General features: G+C 41.9%; 1 protein-coding gene across 1 annotated transcript in view; it reads right to left on the bottom strand.

Annotated features, from left to right (window-relative positions):
• The window catches only part of crhr1 (corticotropin releasing hormone receptor 1), a 150,420-nt gene that overhangs the window by 12,506 nt on the left and 115,741 nt on the right, over positions 1-22,173 (bottom strand). The window contains exons 8-13 of the mRNA XM_024432904.2: positions 15,913-16,066; positions 15,737-15,797; positions 14,383-14,455; positions 12,038-12,123; positions 5,038-5,176; positions 4,782-4,823 (exon numbers count right to left, since the gene is read on the bottom strand). Of these exons, the coding sequence (XP_024288672.1) occupies positions 4,782-4,823; positions 5,038-5,176; positions 12,038-12,123; positions 14,383-14,455; positions 15,737-15,797; positions 15,913-16,066 (555 nt within the window). The remainder of the gene's footprint in view (positions 1-4,781; positions 4,824-5,037; positions 5,177-12,037; positions 12,124-14,382; positions 14,456-15,736; positions 15,798-15,912; positions 16,067-22,173) is intronic.

The raw sequence follows: 22,173 nt of genomic DNA, 5'->3' as shown, positions 1-22,173 counted from the left end.
CTTTAACTGATGTCTTGAGACGTTGCTTCAATATATCCACATAATTTTCCCACCTCATGACGCCATCTATTTTGTGAAGTGCACCAGTCCCTCCTGCAGCAAAGCACCCCCACAACATGATGCTGCCAACCCCATGCTTCACGGTTGGGATGTTGTTCTTCAGCTTGCAAGCCTCCCCCTTTTCCTCCAAACATAACAATGGTCATTATGGCCAAACAGCTCTATTTTTGTTTCATCAGACCAGAGGACATTTCTCCAAAAAGTACAATCTTTGTCCCTATGTGCAGTTGCAAACTGTAGTCTGTTTTTTTTATGGAAGCAGTGGCTTCTTCCTTGCTGAGCAACCTTTCAGGTTATGTCGATATAGGACTCGTTTTACTATGGATATATATACTTTTGTACCTGACATAATTTTCTGGAATTTTCCAAGCTGTTTAAAGACAGTCAACTTAGTGTATGTAAACTTCTGACACAAGGGAATTGTGATACAGTGAAATAATCTGTCTGTAAACAGTTGTTGAAAACATTACTTGTGTAATGTACAAAGTAGATGTCCTAACCGACTTGCAAAACTATAGTTTGTTAAGAAATTTGTGGAGTGGTTGAAAAACAAGTTTTAATGACTCCAACCTAAGTGTATGTAAACTTCCGACTTCAACTGTACGTATAGTTGCATGTTTTCATAAGCTTGGGTTCCAGGAAAACAGAATTTCTCATTTGGGTCCCAGGCTGAAAAGGTTTAAGAACCCTGTGTAAGTCTAATAACAGTATGCAGCTTTGATGTAGCGATTTGCACTACACTATAATTATTCACAGGTTATTGTAGGTGAATGTCAGATCTACTCAAATGTGAGTTTCACATGTATTTCCATAAGGTTGGAGGTGATTACTGTAGTATAGGCTAGGCTGGGAGTTTGGCCTGCTCTTTTTCTTGTGCGTGGGTGTGAAAATGTAACTGGCCTATTGTCCTGACAGGTTTGACAATCTTCTACACAGCCTGCCATGAGTGTGAAATCATTAACATTTCAAAATAGCGAAGGCAATTGTGTAAGGCTAAAGAGTCGCCAGAGAAATGAAGGTTTGAAAAACCACATAATTTCACATGGAAAATCACAGGATTCCAAGTGTGACATTTCCATTTAGTTTTGGAACACTTCACGTGGATTTTCACAAGTGACCACATGTGAAATCATGTGAAACAATATGGTTTTAGGAACACTTCACGTGGATTTTCACAAGTGACCACATGTGAAATCATGTGAAACAATATGGTTTTAGGAACACTTCACGTGATGACATTTCACATTTAGTTTTGGAACACCTGATGATATTTCCTGTGGATTTTCACGTGTGATCACATAACCTTTCACATGTGGAATCATGTGTTGTAGGAACATTTGTTTTTAGTTTCACACTGGTTGTGGGAACAAAGCAATATGCTTACGGACCGGTAGAACTGAACGTTTATTAAGAACGTTTTGCCTGTTCTGGGGACGTTTATTTATAGGTTGTAGGGAGGTTCTGAGAACGTTTTACTCTGACCACCACATGGTTTTCATGGGATTCAATACATGACATTCAATTCAATAGGTTTATCAGCTTGTGGGGTCGAGTGGCTTTGAAACACACTACAAAAAGACATCCGTCCGGACTCTGGAATATTGAACAAATACACCATAGCTATCACCACAATTCAGGTATTGCTCAGTCTTTTCAAACAGGAGTTTTTACTCAGGACTACATGAGTAGATACCCAGCAGATCCAATTTAAAGAGCATTTTCTCCCTGCTAGTGAGGTTAGCACAAGGTGAGTGAATCTTTGTTTTGGCTAGGCTAGGTTTTCCCCTTGCAGCATGCTTTAAGTCTGTCATTAGAGTCAGAGTTGTGTGTATTGCTTCAAGGGGTCTCCCAGCAGCATAGGAGTTATTCAAATAAGATTCTGGAGAGGAGAGAAGGTTAAAACCCTGCTGTTCATCATGATTTCAGTGCAGTTGGTTAGCGTTAATATCAGTTAGGTAATTAACCGAGCTTGCACTGTAAGTGTGAAGGAGAGCTGTATTAGATTAAAGTTGGCCGCGGCTGACTGGTACGGAAAAAGCGGCACCTCTATCTACTCTCTTTCCTACTGCTTGAGTAACGGCACTTCTTCTAGAATATCAGAGTAGAGAAGGCTAGTTAATAACATTTACCTGTGTGTCTGAGGTTAGTACTACTATGGTTCTCCTTATGTAGTAAATGGTGAAAAAAAGCAGAAAAAAAACAATCGGTCCTCTCTGGCTTTACTTCACAGATCACTGATGGTTCATGATAACATATGAACAACCGCCGAACTCCACCATTTGCCCTTTGGATGTAGTCCCATGATTCCATCAAGAGCAATGAATTAGATACTGCTCAACATTAGCAAGCCGACAGGAGAAACAGAGGTTGATTAGCTAAGCAAACTGCCAGCACACGTCTATTGAGTGGCCACTTTTGCCCTAAGTAACTGCACCTCAGTGGGAGATATCTGCCACACTAAGTGGCATCATGCTAACATACTGTACATTGATCTCTTTTCAGCGTTAGTGTAGAGGCTTCACTTCATCCTTCAGGACTCTCCCTGTAATGAGTTAAAATAAATGCATTTATAAACCAAAATACACGGATGAGTTATCCAGGAGACATGACCCGGATAGTCTCCTGTTGAGACAGAATGCTCCAGGGGGAATGGGATACCTGAGGAGGTAACTGCAATGTTTACATCAAGCTGTGTAGCAAGAGTACTTTCACAGCTCTCCCAAGGGTTTTTCAGGTTTTAGGGCAAGCAATTTTTTGTATAACTCCAGACAGATTTAGGTTTCTCACCGGTTAATATTTTATGACAAATCCATTTAGGCATCCTATTCCTTATATAGTGTACTACCTCTTACCATGGTACCATGCAGCCTCTGACATGGGATGTGTATACAGTGGGGCAAAAAAGTAGTTAGTCAGCCACCAATTGTGCAAGTTCTCCCACTTAAAAAGATTAGAGGGGCCTGCGATTTTCATCATAGGTACACTTCAACTATGACAGACAAAATTTGAAAAAAAATCCAGAAAATCACATTGAAGGATTTTTAATGAATTTATTTGCAAATTATGGTGGAAAATAAGTATTTGGTCACCTACAAACAAGCAATATTTCTGTCTCTCTCTGTTTGAACTTGTTATCAGTATAAAAGACACCTGTCCACAACCTCAAACAGTCACACTCCAAACTCCACTATGGCCAAGACCAAAGAGCTGTCAAAGGACACCAGAAACAAAATTGTAGACCTGCACCAGGCTGGGAAGACTGAATCTGCAATAGGTAAGCAGCTTGGTTTGAAGAAATCAACTGTGGGAGCAATTATTAGGAAATGGAAGACATACAAGACCACTGATAATCTCCCTCGATCTGGGGCTCCACGCAAGATCTCACCCCGTGGGGTCAAAATGATCATAAGAACAGTGAGCAAAAATCCCAGAACCACACGGCGGACCTAGTGAATGACCTGCAGAGAGCTGGAACCAAAGTAACAAAGCCTACCATCAGTAACACACTACGCCGCCAGGGACTCAAATCCTGCAGTGCCAGACGTGTCCCCCTGCTTAAGCCAGGTACATGTCCAGGCCCGTCTGAAGTTTGCTAGAGAGCATTTGGATGATCCAGAAGAAGATTGGGAGAATGTCATATGGTCAGATGAAACCAAAATATAACTTTTTGGTAAAAACTCAACTCGTCATGTTAGGAGGACAAAGAATGCTGAGTTGCATCCAAAGAACACCATACCTACTGTGAAGCATGGGGGTGGAAACATCATGCTTTGGGGCTGTTTTTCTGCAAAGGGACCAGGACGACTGATCCGTGTAAAGGAAAGAATGAATGGGGCCATGTATTGTGAGATTTTGAGTGAAAACCTCCTTCCATCAGCAAGGGCATTGAAGATGAAATGTGGCTGGGTCTTTCAGCATGACAATGATCCCCAACACACCACCCGGACAACGAAGGAGTGGCTTTGTAAGAAGCATTTCAAGGTCCTGGAGTGGCCTATCCAGTCTCTAGATCTCAACCCCATAGAAAATCTTTGGAGGGAGTTGAAAGTCTGTGTTGCCCAGCAACAGCCCCAAAACATCACTGCTCTAGAGGAGATCTGCATGGATGAATGGGCCAAAATACCAGCAACAGTGTGTGAAAACCTTGTGAAGACTTACAGAAAACGTTCAACCTCTGTCATTGCCAACAAAGGGTATATAACAAAGTATTGAGATAAACTTTTGTTATTGACCAAATACTTGCTTTCCACCAAAATTTCAAATAAATTCATTAAAAATCCTACAATGTGATATTCTGGGTTTTTTTACCCCTCATTTTGACTGTCATAGTTGAAGTGTACCTATGATGAAAATTACAGGCCTCTCTCATCTTTTTAAGTGGGAGAACTTGCACAATTGGTGGCTGACTAAATACTTTTTTGCCCCACTGTATATGTGTTGGGCCAGGGTGAAGCTCATTGTGATCCTATTAATTCTGCTGTCCAGTGGTGTAAATCTGCATGTCCAAGGTAACCCTGCTGCTTGCCTTACATTTTAGATGACACAATACATTTTTAGCTCTGCATGAAATGGTGCCAAGTGGACATGTTTCTTATAGTCCTGGGAGGAATGAGAGTAGGGTTGGAGGGAGGTATAGTGGGAGGGAGGGATTGGAAAGGAAAACGCATTACGGGTACAGTGTGAGCGGTGGGGGATCATGGGACGAACATGAATCTGCTTACCTCGCTGTTCAGGAAGCAATAAAACACTGACACGAAAAAGCCCTGGAGAACAGAGACAAAGGGAAAGATGGCGAGAGAAGAGAGAGAGTGTTAAACATTGAAGATAGGATGAGCAGTGCGAGCACTACATTGAGCACTACATTGTACTGTAGCCTACATCTATTTTTTTTGTGACACGTTATATGCTTCAGAATGTTTACAGCGTCAAACAAGTTCACAAACCCTCTGTACCACTTTTCATTTGGCCTGGGCATACCTGAAAAGACTCCAGGATGGAGTTGAAGTAGATGAAGACTATTTGGGCGACCTCATCCTCCCCTCCCGGGTTGACGAAAAATAGCATGTAGGTGATGCCCAGGAGAGGCAGCAGCACCAGAGTGGCCTTCACTGCTTTCCTGATGGACACACAGTAACACAAGAGTCATATTATTAAATAAAGACCTGGCCGCCAACTAGAGAGTCAATTAGACACAGACACAGAGCCATACTAAAACACAAATAGATACCTAAAATAGACCTGCCAGACAACTAGTGGGCCAATACTAATTTGCTAATGGCTGCCATGTTTTTTTTCTCCTGTTCTGTGATTTTATGGTTCATGAGAGCACTCACAATACTGTCGTGTGTAGTTTGGATTTATGGTGTCGACATATCTTCAAGGGTAGTGATAATGTTTGTCAAGTTCTTACAATACTTTGATTCCACACTGGGTCTGGGGTTACATATTCAAACCATGGCAGCAGTTTCCAGTTCACATGCATACTGAATTACCTCATAGTCCTTACAGCACTATAACAGGTAGACGAATAACTCCCAATTTGAATTGCTCTGTTAATATATTTATGTTCTTAAACTTGCTGAGTCAGTGGCTGTGTGTTTGTTTCCGTGTGTGTCTGTTTCTGTGTGTCTGTGTTTGTGTGTGTGCGTGTGTGGCATTTATGCCGTGAATGCCTGTGCTCATGCGTATGTGTCATCCTCGGCCGCCCCATGGCGCTCTCACACCTGTGAATGAGTGAGTGGCAGCTGTGCCCATCACTTCCATGCAGAGACCCCCGATGTCAGCTGCTGAAACTGTTACCCAGCGCTGTCAGAGCTAGCATGTTGCCGTACTGCCCTCTCCTCTACACTAACAAATTGAGCACAAAATGAATGTACAATTTCAATTTCTGACATGGCCTAAAGTAATGTGACACGGACACATTCTTTCAATTCATCCATTTCCCAGTGGAAGTGCATTGCTGTGGCGTATACCAGCTATACGGCCCACCAAGGGGTTAATGTATGAGGACAAGGTCATGTTCTAGGTCATAATGGCCTCTCATCCATCAGCATATTATTAATCATCAGTGAAGTGCTGACCAGCAGAGTCCAATAGAGGAGCACTAGCTGAGGCTCAATGGCGCGAGACCCACAAAATGGCACCCTATTCCCTACATAGTGCACTACTTTTGACCAGGGCCGGCCCTGGTTAAAAGTGGTGCACTGTATAGATAATAAGGTGCCATTTGGGACGCAGGCTAAAAGCTGACTGTAAGGGTAACGAACGTAGCCTTTATAATCACATTAGTGAAGCCAAATTGAATTTGCTCAATAAGAAGTTTGATTGACAAATGACTCCATTAGAATAACAATAATGAGATATTTGCTTGGCTACTTTCCAGTCAGATGACCCCATGCAGCGTCTGCCACTCTGGTTTCATTATCCAAGGAATCAGTCAAACGGTCTGATTTTACTGTTCCAAAAAAAGGTGTGAAAATTATTACGGCTTGTGAATAGTCAGCATGGTGTGTTGTGTTAGCTGGTTACAGTAGCTGTGAAGGGTGCGAGGGTTTCTGAAGATACGGGCATGGGCACGCGCACACTCTCCCACCCCACCTGGTTCCATACAAAAATAAATTATTACAATTCAACCAGACAGGTATCGATCATTAGGTTTCTTCCAATGAGGCCATTGATGTTTCCTGGGCGTGTATTAATTAACAGCATATTGATGTCTACTTTACAGCTGGGGCTGGCTCAGCTGAGCCTGGATGCATCCAAAATGGCACCCTAATCCCTACAGTGCCTATAGAAAGTCTAGACCCCCTTGGACTTTTTTCACATTTTGTTGTGCATTCAGACCCCTTTTTTAGGCAAGCCTAAATAAGTTCAGAAGTAAAATTTAGCTTAACAAATAATATAATAAGTTCTATGGACTAATAGGGGTTGATATTATTTTTTATGACCACCCCTTCCTCTGTCCCCCATACATTCAGCATCTGTAATGTCCCTCAGTCAAGTGTTACATTTCAAGCACCTATTCAACTACAAAGACCAGGGAGCTTTTCAAAAGCCTCATAAATAAGGGCAGTGATTGATAAATGGGTAACAACAACAAATGACATATTCAATATCCTTAAGCATGGTCAAGTTAATAATTATGCTGTGGATGATGTATTAAACCTCACAGACACATCAAAGATGCAGTCATCCTTCTGCACTGAGCTGCAGGACAGGAAGGAAACTGCTAAGGGATGTCACCATGAGGCCATTGGTGATGTTAAAACAGCTGCAAAGTTCAATGGCTGTGATGGGAGAAAACGGAGGATGGATCAACAACATTGTAGCGACTCCACAATAATGACCTAAATGACAGACTGTAAAGAAGAATTCAAATACACAAAACAGGCATACAGTATGTATGCAACAAAGCATCAAAGTCATACCAACAACAAAAAAAGACATGGCAAAGGAATGCACTTTTGGCCTCAATGCAAAGCCTTATGTTTGCAGAAAATCCAATACAACACATCACTGAATAACTTCCTCCTTATTTCTAAGCATGGCTGCATCATGGTATGGGTATGCTTGACATCGGCAAAGACTGGGATGGAGCTAAGCAAAACATCCTAGAGGAACACCTGCTTCAGTCTGCTTTCCACCAGACACTGGGAGAGGAGTTCACCTTTCAGCAGGACAATAACCTACAACACAAAGCCAAATCTACACGAGTTGCTTACCAAGAAGACAGTGAATGTTCCTTAGTGGTCAAGTTACAGTTTTGACTTAAATCTGCTTAAAAATCTATGCCAATACCTTAAAATTGCTCTCTAGCCATGATCCCCAACAAATAAAGTAAAATCAAATTGTATTTGTCACATACACATGGTTAGCAGATGTTAATGCGAGTGTAGCGAAATGCTTGTGCTTCTAGTTCCGACAGTGCAGTAATATAACAATACCCCAACAACTACCTAATACACACAAATCTAAAGGGGCGAATGAGAATATGTACATGTAAATATATGTATGAGTATATCAAACTTTTTTTTATATACTCTGAGGACCATTATTAGCATGTTTTAGCTATATAAACGTTAGATTATCAGAACATGCAACAAGGAGGTCTGATTTCATTATTACTGAAACAGGATCCAAGTGGTGTGTGTGTGTGTATATATATATATATATATATATATATATATATATAAAGATCGAGGCCTCTTACACTTTAGTGTTGTGATGCAAAAATTTGAGCTAAATGCTTGGCGCATAGAATTAAAAAGGCCATAAATGGTTTTATAAAAATTGTGATAAATAAAACCATATACCAATTTCATTTAAGGACCAACAAATTGACAGCTGTGCCATTATAAATTGCAAAATATTTGGGAAGAGATTTTCAATGTACTGATTCCATGGCACATAGTTTATGAATTGACATGCAAAACAACGCCGGATTCAAAACTTCAATTTTTTCAATTGAAATGATTATACAAAATTCTTGCAAACAATAGAATGTTATATTTATATGGGGGATACAATCTTCCCAGCTCTGCAGATTTTGCTGCGAGGAGGCAGTCATTAGATCATATATTCCTGTTGTACGGGGAACGAGGAAGAGCTCGGTTTTGTTTGTTGGAAAGTTCTTGGTAGCTACCTAGCTTCTTATGATGGATCCCGGGACGCAGTTGGCATCAGTTGCTGGGACTGCTTGTATCTTTCCAGTGATCCTACCGACCAAGGACGGGTCTGAGGAGCTATTTGGCATCGCAGCTAGCCTAACAAGCTGGATATCAAGCTAGCGAGGTGTTCTTAAACGCAGCCCATGACGGAGTTAGCCATTGTGCCTGGGACCGCGGATTGTCCCGGGTTTGAGGCTGGCTAGATCTCTGCTGTTTTGTTGTTTTCAATTTTCCCCATGACCTGCCCTGTCTGGAACTGCGAGGAGTAACAGCCTAACATATGTTTCTAGCTACCATGACAAATACCAAAGCCAGCGGGAGTACCGTTGAGGACAGTGCCAGTGGTGTCTCTCTATCACATGTGAAGGATCTTTTAAACCTATAACCTATAAGCAGTTGTTACAACAACAATAAAATAGTTTCAAGTGTTTTGTCCAAATACTTGTGGATTCTACTAACAAAAGAATGGACGACCTGACCAGAGAGGTCCAGAACCGGAAGAACAGGTTGCAGTTCTCCCAGGGTCAGCTCGACGAGTTGAAACAGGAGAACGGCAAGATGACAGCAATCTGTAAGTCATTGAGAGAGGACATTTGTGTGAATCCATGATAACAATTTCAGACAAATCAGATCTCGAGGGACAATCAAGGTGAAACAACATGGTTGTTGACGGAATTGCAGAACTCCACATGAGACCTGGATGGAGTCTGAGGACAAAGTGAGGGAAATGAGAAATCTCTGAGAAATTGAAGATGGACCACAGCAAGGTCGATGTGGAGCACTCCCACAGGACTGAAAAACCCACCACCGGCCCAGGTGATAGGTCCAGGCCGATAGTGGTCAAGTTTCTGAGGTTCAAGGACAAGGTAGCTGTTCTGGAAAGAGCCAAGAACTTGAGAGGAACGTATATCTTCCTCAACGAGGACTATCCTGAAGCTGTGCGCCAGAAGAGAAAATAACTGATCCCAACAATGAAAGCTGCCAGAGCGCATGGGTACATTGCGTACATCTGCTACGACAGGCTCATTGTCCACCCTCCCTCCCAGAAGCCTGCAAGGGATGAGAGAGCCAAGCCTATGGGTTCGTGGCCTCAACCCCGCAGCACACACACAAACCAATTGATTCATGGACTGCTGAATGTCCCTGGCGGCGTAGTGTGTTACTGATAGTAGGCTTTGTTACTTTGGTCCCAGCTCTCTGCAGGTCATTCACTAGGTCCCCCCGTGTGGTTCTGGGATTTTTGCTCACCGTTCTTGTGATCATTTTGACCCCGCGTGGTGAGATCTTTAAAATACTTATTTTCCACCACAATTTGCAAATAAATTCATAAAAAATCGTACAATGTGATTTTCTGGATTTGTCTGTCATAGTTGAAGTGTACCTATGATGAAAATAACAGGCCTCTCTCATCTTTTTAAGTGGGAGAACTTGCACAATTGGTGGCTGACTAAATACTTTTTTGCCCCACTGTATCACACCAGACATGTAACCAAAGGTCTTTTCATAGTCCCCAAATCCAGAACAAATTCAAGAAAAAGTACCGTATTATATAGAGCCCTTATTTCATGGAACTTCCTTCCATCTCATATTGTTTCAAAAAACAGATAAAGCAACACCTCATGGCACAACACCTCTCCCCTATTTTGACCTAGATAGTTTGTGTGTGTTCATTGATATGTAGGCTACGTGTGCCTTTTTAAAAATGTTTGGAGTTCTGTCCTTGAGCTGTTCTTGTCTAATGATGTTCTGTATTATGTCATTCTGTATTATGTTTCATGTTTTGTGTGGACCCCAGGAAAAGTAGCTGCTGCTTTTGCAACAGCTAATGGGGATCCTAATAAAATACCAAATTTTGGTACTGTCCATATGTAGCTCGTTTTTGGTCACGGGTCCAGGAAGGGCTGAAGAATTGCGACATTTACCTAGAACTAACGCTGCAGATAGCAATAATGGGTGATTTGAAAAGTCATAGTCAATCAATCAATAATATAATAATTATTTTAGCAAAAAAAGTTATTTCATTTACAATCTGTAGAAACCGTAGTCTGGCTTTTTTTAATGGCGGTTTTGGAGCAGTGGCTTCTTCCTTGCTGAACGGCCTTTCAGGTTATGTCGATATAGGGCTCATTTTTACTGTGGATATAGATACTTTTGTACCTGTTTCTACCAGCATCTTCACAAGGTCCTTTGCTGTTGTTCTGGGATTGATTTGCACTTTTCGCACCAAAGTACGTTCATCTCTAGGAGACAGAACGCGTCTCCTTCCTGAGCGGCATGACGGCTGCGTGGTCCCATGGTGTTTATACTTGTGTACTATTGTTTATACAGATGAACGTGATACCTTCAGGAGTTTGGAAATTGCTCCCAAGGATGAGCCAGACTTGTGGAGGTCTACAATTTTGTTTCTGAGGTCTTGGCTGATTTCTTTTGATTTTCCCATGATGTCAAGCAAAGAGGCACTGAGTTTGAAAGTAGGCCTTGAAATACATCCACAGGTACACCTCCAATTGACTCAAATTATGTCAATTAGCCTATCAGAAGCTTCTAAAGTCATGACATAATTTTCTCGAATTTAGAGGAACTTAAGGCTTTCCACCTTCTCCACTGCTGCCCTTCAATGTGGATAGGGGGTGCTCCCTCTTCTGTTTCCCGAAGTCCACAATCGTCTCCTTTGTTTTGTTGACATTGAGTGAGAGGTTGTTTTTTTGACACCACACTCCGAGGGCCCTCACCTCCTCCCTGTAGGCTGTCTCGTCGATGTTGGTAATCAAGCCTACTACTGTAGTGTCGTCTGCAAACTTGATGATTGAGTTGTAGGCGTGCATGGCAACACAGTCGTGGGTGAACAGGGAGCACAGGTGGGGGCTGAGCACGCACCCTTGTGACACCCCAGTGTTGAGGGTCAGCAAAGTGGAGATGTTGTTTCCTACCTTCACCACGTTGACAGCGCTTGAAGAATGTTGGAAATAACAATGGGCAAATATTGTACAATACGTGTGTACAAAGCGCTTACCCAAGAAGACTCACTGCTGTAACCGCTGCCCAAGGTGTTTGTAACATATATTGACTCAGGGGCATAAATACTTATCTAATCAAGTTATATTAGTATTTTATTTTTCATTATTCCTTAAATATACTTTTTCTTCCACTTTGACGAGTAGATAATAATTACATTTATTTTAATCCCACTTTGCAACACAATAAAATGTGAAGAAATCCAAGGAGGTAGAGCACTACCTATGGGGGCCTGGTTAAAGGTAATGCACTGTAAAAGGTATAGGGGGACATTTGGGGCCCTGGTCCTGGCTCACCTGTACTGTATTGTCTCTGAGGTTGTGGAGGCTCTCAGCTTGGTCATTAGGATTCTCACAATGTTGAAGAGGAATATAAAGTTGATCTGAAAACAGAGAGAAAATAAGAATGTAGGAAGATTTACATTGGTAAGTTATGAGAAAGAAACATTTAATAAAACAATCTTTGTCTGTGCTGGAAATAACTGTCACATGGTTGACATTTTTCTCAATACATTTCAGGCAATTAGAAAAGATGTGTCACAGGCTTGACCTTTCTCTCAGTACATTGCAGTCAATGGGAAAATATGAGTGTAACAGGTTAGACATTTTTCTCAATACATTGCAGTCAATGCGAAAATATGATAGTCACAGGGTTTCAAGTTTTCAGGCTAATATTGGGCTGATACAGTATCTTGACTGTATGTCAAACAAGGAGTAAAAAAAGCCAATATAATGCTTCAGAGCAAGGTCTTAGGATTATTGACTACTGAGGAAAATCAATAAAAATCTATTTTTTACATTAAAATGTAGCGTGCTGGGAGTTACCTCTGTTGCAGATGATTGGTTCATTAGAGTTACCAGCCCAAAAAATTGCTTCGAAGGGTTCAAGCAAGACACATCTCAACATCAAGGAGACTGTGTGAATCAGGCGTTCATGGTCAAATTGATGCAAAGAAACCACTACTAAAGGACAGCAATAATAAGAAGACTTGGTTGGGCAAAAAAACAGTGGAAATCTGTCCTTTGGTCTGATGAGTCCAAATTTGAGATTTGTGGTTCCAACTGCCGTGTATTTCTGAGACGCAGAGTAGGTGAACGGATTATCTCCGCATGTGTGGTTCACACCATGGAGCATGGAGGAGTTCGTGTGAGGGTGCTTTGCTGGTAACACTGTCAGTGATTTATTTAGAATTCAAGGCACACTTAACCAGCATGGCTACCACAGCATTCTCTCGTGATACGCCATCCCATCTGGTTTACGCTTAGTGGGACTATCATTTGTTATTGAACAGGACAATGACCCAACACACCTCCAGGCTGTGTAAAGTCTATTTGACCAAGAAGGAGAGTGATGGAGTGCTGCATCAGATGACCTGGCCTCCACAATCACCTGACCTCAACCCAATTGAGATGGTTTGGGATGAGTTGGACCACAGAGTGAAGGAAAAGCAGCCAACAAGTACTCAGCATATGTGGGAACTCATTCAAGACTGTTGGAAAAGCATTTCAGGTGAAGCTGGTTGAGATAATGCCAAGAGTGTGCAAATCTGACAAAATGTGGCTACTTCGAAGAATCTCAAATATAAAATATGTTTTGATTTGTTTAACACTTTTTTTGTTTACTACATGATTCCAACCAGTGTGTTATTTCATAGTTTTGATGTCTTCACTATTATTCTACAATGTAGAACATAGTAAAAGTAAAGAAAAAACGTTGAATGAGTAGTTGTCCAAACCTTTGACTGGTACTGTATTTTCAATCATGTTCCAACGTTATGTGTGAGTATCTGATTAGTTATCTAGGGAGAAGGCATGAGATAAACAGTCACCTATTTAAACTTTCTGATAATCAAAGGTTAGTGAATCATTTGATCTATATTTATGCTTTTGTGACTGTGAAAAGTGTGCGCTTTTGAATTTGGTGGTCATCTAACATAAATATATGTTGTGTTTTCGCTGTAAAACATTTTAAAAATCGGACACGATGGGTAGATTTAACAAGATGTTTATCTTTCATTTGCTGTATTGGACTTGCTAATGTGTGAAAGTTAAATATTTCTAAAGAATATTTGTTTTTCAGCTGAATGGGAGGGGGTGTTCCCTTTAGGGAACTCCTTGTGCCCCCTAGTCCCAACAGGTTAAGGAGGAAATGAGAGTGTAAAGAGAGTCAAAGTGAGCTAAAACGGTCACAGTTTAGCGTGCTGCCAATCATTTACGATTCATACATATTCCTCATATCATATTCATTCCAACTGACCCAGTCAGTTCTGCATGTGTGTCGTAGGTGTCACACCGTTCAAATAGCTTCACACGATGGTATTACTGCATGTGCGTGAGTGTGTGCGTTGGAAGGCTGCGGTATAAAGTTCACACACCATTGAATGTCAATGACCTTTCTACTGTTTGTCTTGAAGCATTTACTTGACGTCGAAAAACAATTTCTGCTTGAGTGCACAATAATGTTATTTTGTCAGTGTTCCTAACTGTGCGGTGCTGTAAATACAAACACACTTAGAGGGAAGGTGTAAAGGGGAAGAACTTGGATGTAGGAAAACCTGACAAGGACAAGGCTAGAACACTATGTCTATACTAGGAGGAAACATATGGAGAAATGTGAAAAGGATTGTGTAACACTGTCTTACCAGCAACACCAGGATCATTGGGCCCTGGTAGATGTAATCTGTGTACACTCCTGCCTTCTTCCCAAACCAGCACCTGCAATTTAGAACACAGAGAGTTGAGCCAATCATACTGGCAGATGCAGAAGGTCCACCAGTCACATTTTTTCAATGACAAAGCAGACTGCGGGACCTTTGCCAACATTTTTTTTTATAGTTGACTAAAATGAGCATCGGCCACGGCCAATCACAATTGACATCATAGGTAGGTGAGAGGGCTTAGCCTATCAAAGCCAGTACTGGCAGAGAACAAGAGGCCTTTGTAAAGTCCAGCACTCATCTCTAGCAACAGAAAACACCTAAAACAAATAATTTTGTGGAATTACATCCACTTTGCAGTGGGATGAAAAAAGGATGAATAAAGGAAGAGAAGACTCTCTCCGAGGGGATGAGATGCCTCAGATTCACTCATTCTACAGACTCAGTTCAGTGGAGAGAATCATTCATTTGTTCTGTCTTCACCTTGTTGGTATCAGAGCGAGAGAGCAAAACGGCTCATGGTAAAAAAGTTGTTGCCATCCAGTACCTGTCCTGCAGGTGTGATGTTCGGATGTAATGATCTCGTGCGGGTGTTTTTACAAGTGGTCTGCAACTGCGAGGACGATCAATTGTCCTCCCTGTAGTGCTGTCTTAGGCGTCTCACAGTACGGGAATTGCAATTTATTGCCCTGGCCACATCTGCAGTTCACATGCCTCCTTGCAGCATGCCTAAGGCACGTTCACGCAAATGAGCAGGGACCCTGGGCATCTTTCTTTTGGTGTTTTTCATAATGAATCTTGTTTTGGAGACAGCTCTGCACTAGCTGGCACAGCCACAAAGTCCAAAAATCTGATTTTAAACCGAACCCTAACCTTAATCCTAACCTTAACTATACTGCTAGCCCTAATGCCTAACCTTAAATTAAAACTAAAAAGGCAATCTCTGTTTTCATGATTTTTTTGCAATATAGCCAATTTTGACTTTGCAGCTGACCTATCTAAGGGGACCTCGCTCAGTTCTGCCACCAGGGCAAGACTCATGACAATAAATGTCAACCTGCTATTCTGTATGCAGAGAAATGGTTGGTTACAGGTTCACTAAGACTCCCTTAAAATGAGGATGAATTGGTTGTTTAATGACTTGGCAGAAAGCACAATTAAGGAGATGACTGGGCGACATCAATCTCTCATCCACTACAATGATCACTCTGATGGGTCTGAGAGGAGCAAGACACGGACAAGATTGTTGCCTGATTCCAAAGACAAATCGATACCACAGGGACATGAATAGAGAGAGAGAACCCAAGAGAGAATGAGGAAAAAAAATAAATGTGCTTACTTTTCGTTGTCGTAGTAAAGCTTGCCAATGGCCCATGCGATGATGATTGGAAGAGGGATACCTGTAAAACATCACACATCGTCTCTGTTACAGTTGACTTACATTCTTTGTGATGAGTGAAATGAATCCATCAACCCACATCCGTCTTTCCTTTGATGAACTAAGTGTTAACTCACACCACCCGATGCAGATGAACATCCACTTGCGTAGCTTGTCCGTAGAGTAGGTGAGCACGATGGCTGTATGCAGGTAGCAGCCCTCCCCAAACATCCAGAAGAAGTTTGTCACGTGGAAATAGTTATAGGCTGCCGTGACAAGCCGGCACCACAACTTTTATAGAGAGGAAGGAAAGAATAACAAAAAATATTAAGGCTAGTAAAAATGAAAAAAAGTGAGAGCTGTCAAGCCACCACTGGTTCCTTTCCTCACTCCTTAGGGGGTTGTTGCTGATCCAGGCTGCATCTGTAATGGCGCCCTGTAGGCCCTTGTCAAAAGTAGTGCTCTATATAGGGAATAGGGTGCCATTTCGGATGCAGCCCTGGTTCTCTAAAAAAACACTCAATTTTCGAGTGACACTCCACTGTGGAATCCTTATTTAACATATGCAGCTTGTTGAGCTTCTCTGTCATGCTTTGAGTAGTGTCAAAAGGTCTCTCTGAATGTTTCCAATTTGGGACTGGTATATAGGCAGATGTCTGGCAAACAAAGGTCACTGCGGCAGTATAAGAATGGCAAATTTGACCTCCTGCATTACTTGTTAAACTGCATCATAGCTCTCACTTCCCATGGCCTATGATAGTCTGAGTCATCCAACACTGACAATACCTCTCAACAAGTCCAAAGTCTATATAGATCTGCTATCTTAACCTCTCTTGGGTAGGGGACAGTATTTTCACGCCCGGATGAAAAGAGTGCCCAAAGTAAACTGCCTGTTACTCAGGCCCAGATCTGGACAGAAAACACTCTAAAGTTTCTAAAACTGTTAAAATAATATCTGTGACTATAACAGTACTGATATGGCAGGTGAAACCACGAGAACAAACCATCCCCCCACCAAGAAAAATTCAGCCTACCACTATTTTCAATGGCTGTCACCTTTATTATAAGGCGAAGTCCTGCCAGATTACATTTCCTAGGGCTTCCACTACATGTCAACAGTCTTTAGAAAGAGTTTCAGACTGTTTTTTGGAAAAAATGAGCCAGAAATGTTTTTTCTAGGTGGCTCCCATTTTGGTTGTAGTGTTTCCAAGCGTGTGAATGAGAGCGCATTCTTTTGGTATTTTTCTCCGGAAAAGACCATAACGATTCTCCGTCTTAAATTGTATAGTTTATTTACGTATTAGGGTACCTAAGGTTTGATTATAAATGTTGTTTGACTTGTTTGGAAAAGTTTATTAGTAAGGTTTGGGATTCCTTTTGTATGCATTTTGATGGAGGGAAACTGGGTGGATGATTGACTGAAGCGTGCCAGCTAAGCTAAGTTTTTATGGATATTTAAGGACATTATCGAACAAATGGACCATTTGTGATGTAACTGGTACCTTTTGGAGTGCCAACAGAAGAAGATCATCAAATGTAAGGCATTAATTATATCACTATTTTTGACTTTCGTGTCACACCTGCCTGGTTGAAATATGTTTTTCATGGTTTTGTATGCGAGGCGCTGTCCTCAGATAATCGCATGGTGTGCTTTCGGCGCAAAGACTTTTTGAAATCTTACACAGCTGCTGGATTAACTTCTCAGGGATATGTGGGACGGTAGCGTCCCATCTCGCCAACAGCCAGTGAAATTGCAGGGTGTCAAATTCAAAACAACAGAAATCCCATAATTAAAATTCTTAAAACATACAAATATTCTACACCATTTTAAATATAAACTTCTTGTAAATCCAGCCACAGTGTCTGATTTCAAATAGGCTTTACAGCGAAAGCACACCAAACGATTATGTTAGGTCAGCACCTAGTCACAGAAAACCACACAGCTATTTTCCAGCCAAGGAGAGAGATCACAAAAATCAGAAATAACAATTAAATTAATCGTCCCACCTGCCCATAAGACGTTAATTTGATCACTCTGTTGTCGCAGAGAATTTTCCTGTGCAGCAGAAAATTCTAATTGTAGTGTATTCTAGGTTTAGAAAGGGTTCTAAAGTTTGCAATTTACACTTTGAAATGTAAAACTATTTGTCCTAAAGAAACATTTATCAACACCAACAAAAATGTCCATTAATTCAAATCCACATAATAATTCACATTCTCTGCTGCTGCAGGATTATTTTCATGCTGTGAGAAACTGGTAAATTTAAGATAGTACACATCTGTATGCCACTTTTAGCACTTCAACCTCTATCTTTGACAATTACTGAGACCAGGTCATTGAGGGCCACTTGGGAGTTACTTTGGATTGAAAGAGTCAGAGAATGGCACTTGGGGGAGTCTGGACTAGGTGTGGTGAGAGCAAAATTGAAAGATTGTCATAATACTGTAATTGCGTCAAATGGTTGTTTTATGCAACAGAATAGAGGGTTCTTATAACTCTATTGTGTCTGTGTGAACTGAGTGGGCCTCTTGGAGATTTAACACTGACAGAAGATGCATGATGTCTTTGGTTGATAAACCTAAAGAGACCACATTCCATAGCATGAGTTATGTTTCTGTACTGGTGTACCAGGGGGAGATGGCTCCAGTATGGAGTTGGGGGGACAGACCCTGGTCTCTATACAATGAAAATAGTCCCCATAGGAGATGCTGTCTGCTGTGAATTCTAAGCATCTTAACCTTGTGACTCAATCCATACATCTGTTGTTTGTCATGTAGACTGAAGGGGGTGTATCGTTGCTATAAAAGGCCATGGTATCTTTTGTCGTTGGGCTCTCAACGAATCGCTTACGGGTAGTTCGTTGACAACCTCCATTACTGCAGTCATTAAATAATAAAGTTTACTTGTTTTGAAGAAATTGAAAAGTCTCTCCTTTTGATTACAATAATTCCACGACAGTGTCTACAGCTGGGAGATGAGACAGGAGATCTGTCAGTGTTTAATCTCTCTCTCAAGATTGAGGAAAGATGACTCATTGGGTGATGATATCAATTCGGAAAGAGAGGGGAGATGCTCCTCTTTGGCGTTTGTTCAAAAGTAGCAAAGCCCATCTCTGAAGGCCTGTGATGAATATGTTGTCTAAGTGTTTAACTATAGTAGTTTCATGAAAATTCCTTAACATATGTAAGACTAGAGTCTTAGACGAGAACTCCTTATTGTCATGCAGGTCGGGAGTGGCCTTGGTTCACAATCAAAATAAGTAGTTCTTCCAAATCAGGTGTTCCTTATTTACCTCCTTTTCACGACAATAAGAAAAAATGTTCTAATTTAGCATTTGTTCAGGTAGTTATTCATATGGTACCTAGTGAAAAGAAAAGAGTAATGTACTGAGTGGGAAATATCTCTATTCAATATGAAAGTGTCATTGACTCCTTGTCTAGCTTCACAGTCTCACCCCACTTACTTCAAGGACATACCAAAAGACTCCCTGACCCTGGTACTACCCATCAAATCATCAAAGTTGCACAGAAAATGGGACTCTACAGCCAGCAATCTCAGTGTATTTGGGCTAAGATCCCAAGTTACCCTTTCCAATTCCCTCCACTCTACCCCTTGTGTAGTCTAAAGGCATTTCAGGGCAGCTGTCAAATCAGGATCGCAGTTCATTCACAACTCTCCATTTTCTCTAGCCTCTACTCTAATCGACCCATTGAGGGTGAGAGACTCCCAGTCCGATCAGTGAAGTGGGGCCATGGTTGAGTGTGATAGCGTGATATCGCTACCATCCTGACATCCCCGCCACTGACACACGTCTCCTCTATATTCGCAGGGGGAACCCAGTGTACCAAGGACAAGAAAAAACACAAAAATGACAGCTTTCAAAAGTGAAAAATAACTCTCCTGAGGTTCGAGAGTTGCTTTTGACCGATCCAACTCCCGTTTTGAAAATAGAGAATCATCTTTTGAGGCAACAGCTGATAAAAAGGTGAGGGGATGCACTGTACCAAAATTATTGAATGGCTGGAATCAACGCAATTGCGCATTAGCTGACGTGTTCTCAGTTAGGATAAGCCTAGTATGCTGATATTTGTCTTTAACTGCATTCGTTTTTTATAAACAGTATGCTGTAAATAGTATGTAGTACGATTGCAACACAGTTACAGTGCCGCGAAATAGGATTCTTGCATACAAAACTGTTTAACTCAGTGGCATTTAAGGGTTTCAAGCATGAACTGCTCATTTAAAGTCCTACCACATCTCAATTGGGAAAAGGTCTGGATTTTGACGAGGCCATTCCAAAACTTCCAATTTGTTGCTTTTTAACTATTTTCATGACTTGATTGTGTGTTTTGGATCATTGTCTTGCTGCATTGTCTTGCTTCAGCTCACAGACGGATGGCCTGACATTCAGCATTATCTGATACAGCGCAGAATCCATAGTTCCTTTTATTAAGGAAAGTAGTCCAGGTCCTGATGCAGCAAAGCATCCCCAAACCATCACACTACCACTGCCATGCTTGACTGTTGGCATTCGGTTCTTACTGTGGAATGTAATGTTTGGGTTTTAACCAGACATAATGGGACCCATCTCGTTGGACAAGGGACATCTCAGCCGGCCAAACCCTCTCCTAACCCAGACGACGCTGAGCTAATTGTGTGTCGCCTCATGGGTCTCCCGGTTGCAGCCAGGATCAAACCAGGATCTGTAGTGACGCCTCTCGCACTACGATGCAGTGCCTTTTAAATTTTTTATTTTACCTTTATTTAACTAGGCAAGTCAGTTAAGAACAAATTCTTATTTTCAATGACGGCCTAGGAACAGTGGGTTAAAATCAAATCAAATCAAATTTTATTTGTCACATACACATGGTTAGCAGATGTTAATGCCAGTGTAGCGAAATGCTTGTGCTTCTAGTTCCGACAATGCAGTAATAACCAACAAGTAATCTAACTAACAATTCCAAAACTACTGTCTTATACACAGTGTAAGGGGATAAAGAATATGTACATAAGGATATATGAATGAGTGATGGTACAGAGCAGCATAGGCAAGATACAGTAGATGGTATCGAGTACAGTATATACATATGAGATGAGTATGTAAACAAAGTGGCATAGTTAAAGTGGCTAGTGATACATGTATTACATAAGGATGCAGTCGATGATATAGAGTACAGTATATACGTATGCATATGAGATGAATAATGTAGGGTAAGTAACATTATATAAGGTAGCATTGTTTAAAGTGGCTAGTGATATATTTACATCATTTCCCATCAATTCCCATTATTAAAGTGGCTGGAGTTGAGTCAGTGTCAGTGTCAGTGTGTTGGCAGCAGCCACTCAATGTTAGTGGTGGCTGTTTAACAGTCTGATGGCCTTGAGATAGAAGCTGTTTTTCAGTCTCTCGGTCCCAGCTTTGATGCACCTGTACTGACCTCGCCTTCTGGATGATAGCGGGGTGAACAGGCAGTGGCTCGGGTGGTTGATGTCCTTGATGATCTTTATGGCCTTCCTGTAACATCGGGTGGTGTAGGTGTCCTGGAGGGCAGGTAGTTTGCCCCCGGTGATGCGTTGTGCAGACCTCACTACCCTCTGGAGAGCCTTACGGTTGAGGGCGGAGCAGTTGCCGGTGATACAGCCCGCCAGGATGCTCTCGATTGTGCATCTGTAGAAGTTTGAGTGCTTTTGGTGACAAGCCGAATTTCTTCAGCCTCCTGAGGTTGAAGAGGCGCTGCTGCGCCTTCTTCACGATGCTGTCTGTGTGAGTGGACCAATTCAGTTTGTCTGTGATGTGTATGCCGAGGAACTTAAAACTTGCTACCCTCTCCACTACCGTTCCATCGATGTGGATAGGGGGGTGTTCCCTCTGCTGTTTCCTGAAGTCCACAATCATCTCCTTAGTTTTGTTGACGTTGAGTGTGAGGTTATTTTCCTGACACCACACTCCGAGGGCCCTCACCTCCTCCCTGTAGGCCGTCTCGTCGTTATTGGTAATCAAGCCTACCACTGTTGTGTCGTCCGCAAACTTGATGATTGAGTTGGAGGCGTGCGTGGCCACGCAGTCGTGGGTGAACAGGGAGTACAGGAGAGGGCTCAGAACACATCCTTGTGGGGCCCCAGTGTTGAGGATCAGTGGGGAGGAGATGTTGTTGCCTACCCTCACCACCTGGGGGCGGCCCGTCAGGATGTCCAGTACCCAGTTGCACAGGGCGGGGTCGAGACCCAGGGTCTCGAGCTTGATGACGAGCTTGGATGGCACTATGGTGTTGAATGTAATGTATTGTCCTCAAAGCGGGCAAAAAAGTTATTTAGTCTGCCTGGGAGCAAGACACCCTGGTCCGTGACTGGGCTGGATTTCTTCCTGTAGTCCGTGATTGACTGTAGACCCTGCCAC

The sequence above is a fragment of the Oncorhynchus tshawytscha genome, linkage group LG09 (assembly GCF_018296145.1).
Source record: "Oncorhynchus tshawytscha isolate Ot180627B linkage group LG09, Otsh_v2.0, whole genome shotgun sequence".
Taxonomy (NCBI): Eukaryota; Metazoa; Chordata; class Actinopteri; order Salmoniformes; family Salmonidae; genus Oncorhynchus; species Oncorhynchus tshawytscha.
Note: the sequence above shows the minus strand (reverse complement) of the source record. Positions and strands in the feature narration are given on the sequence as shown.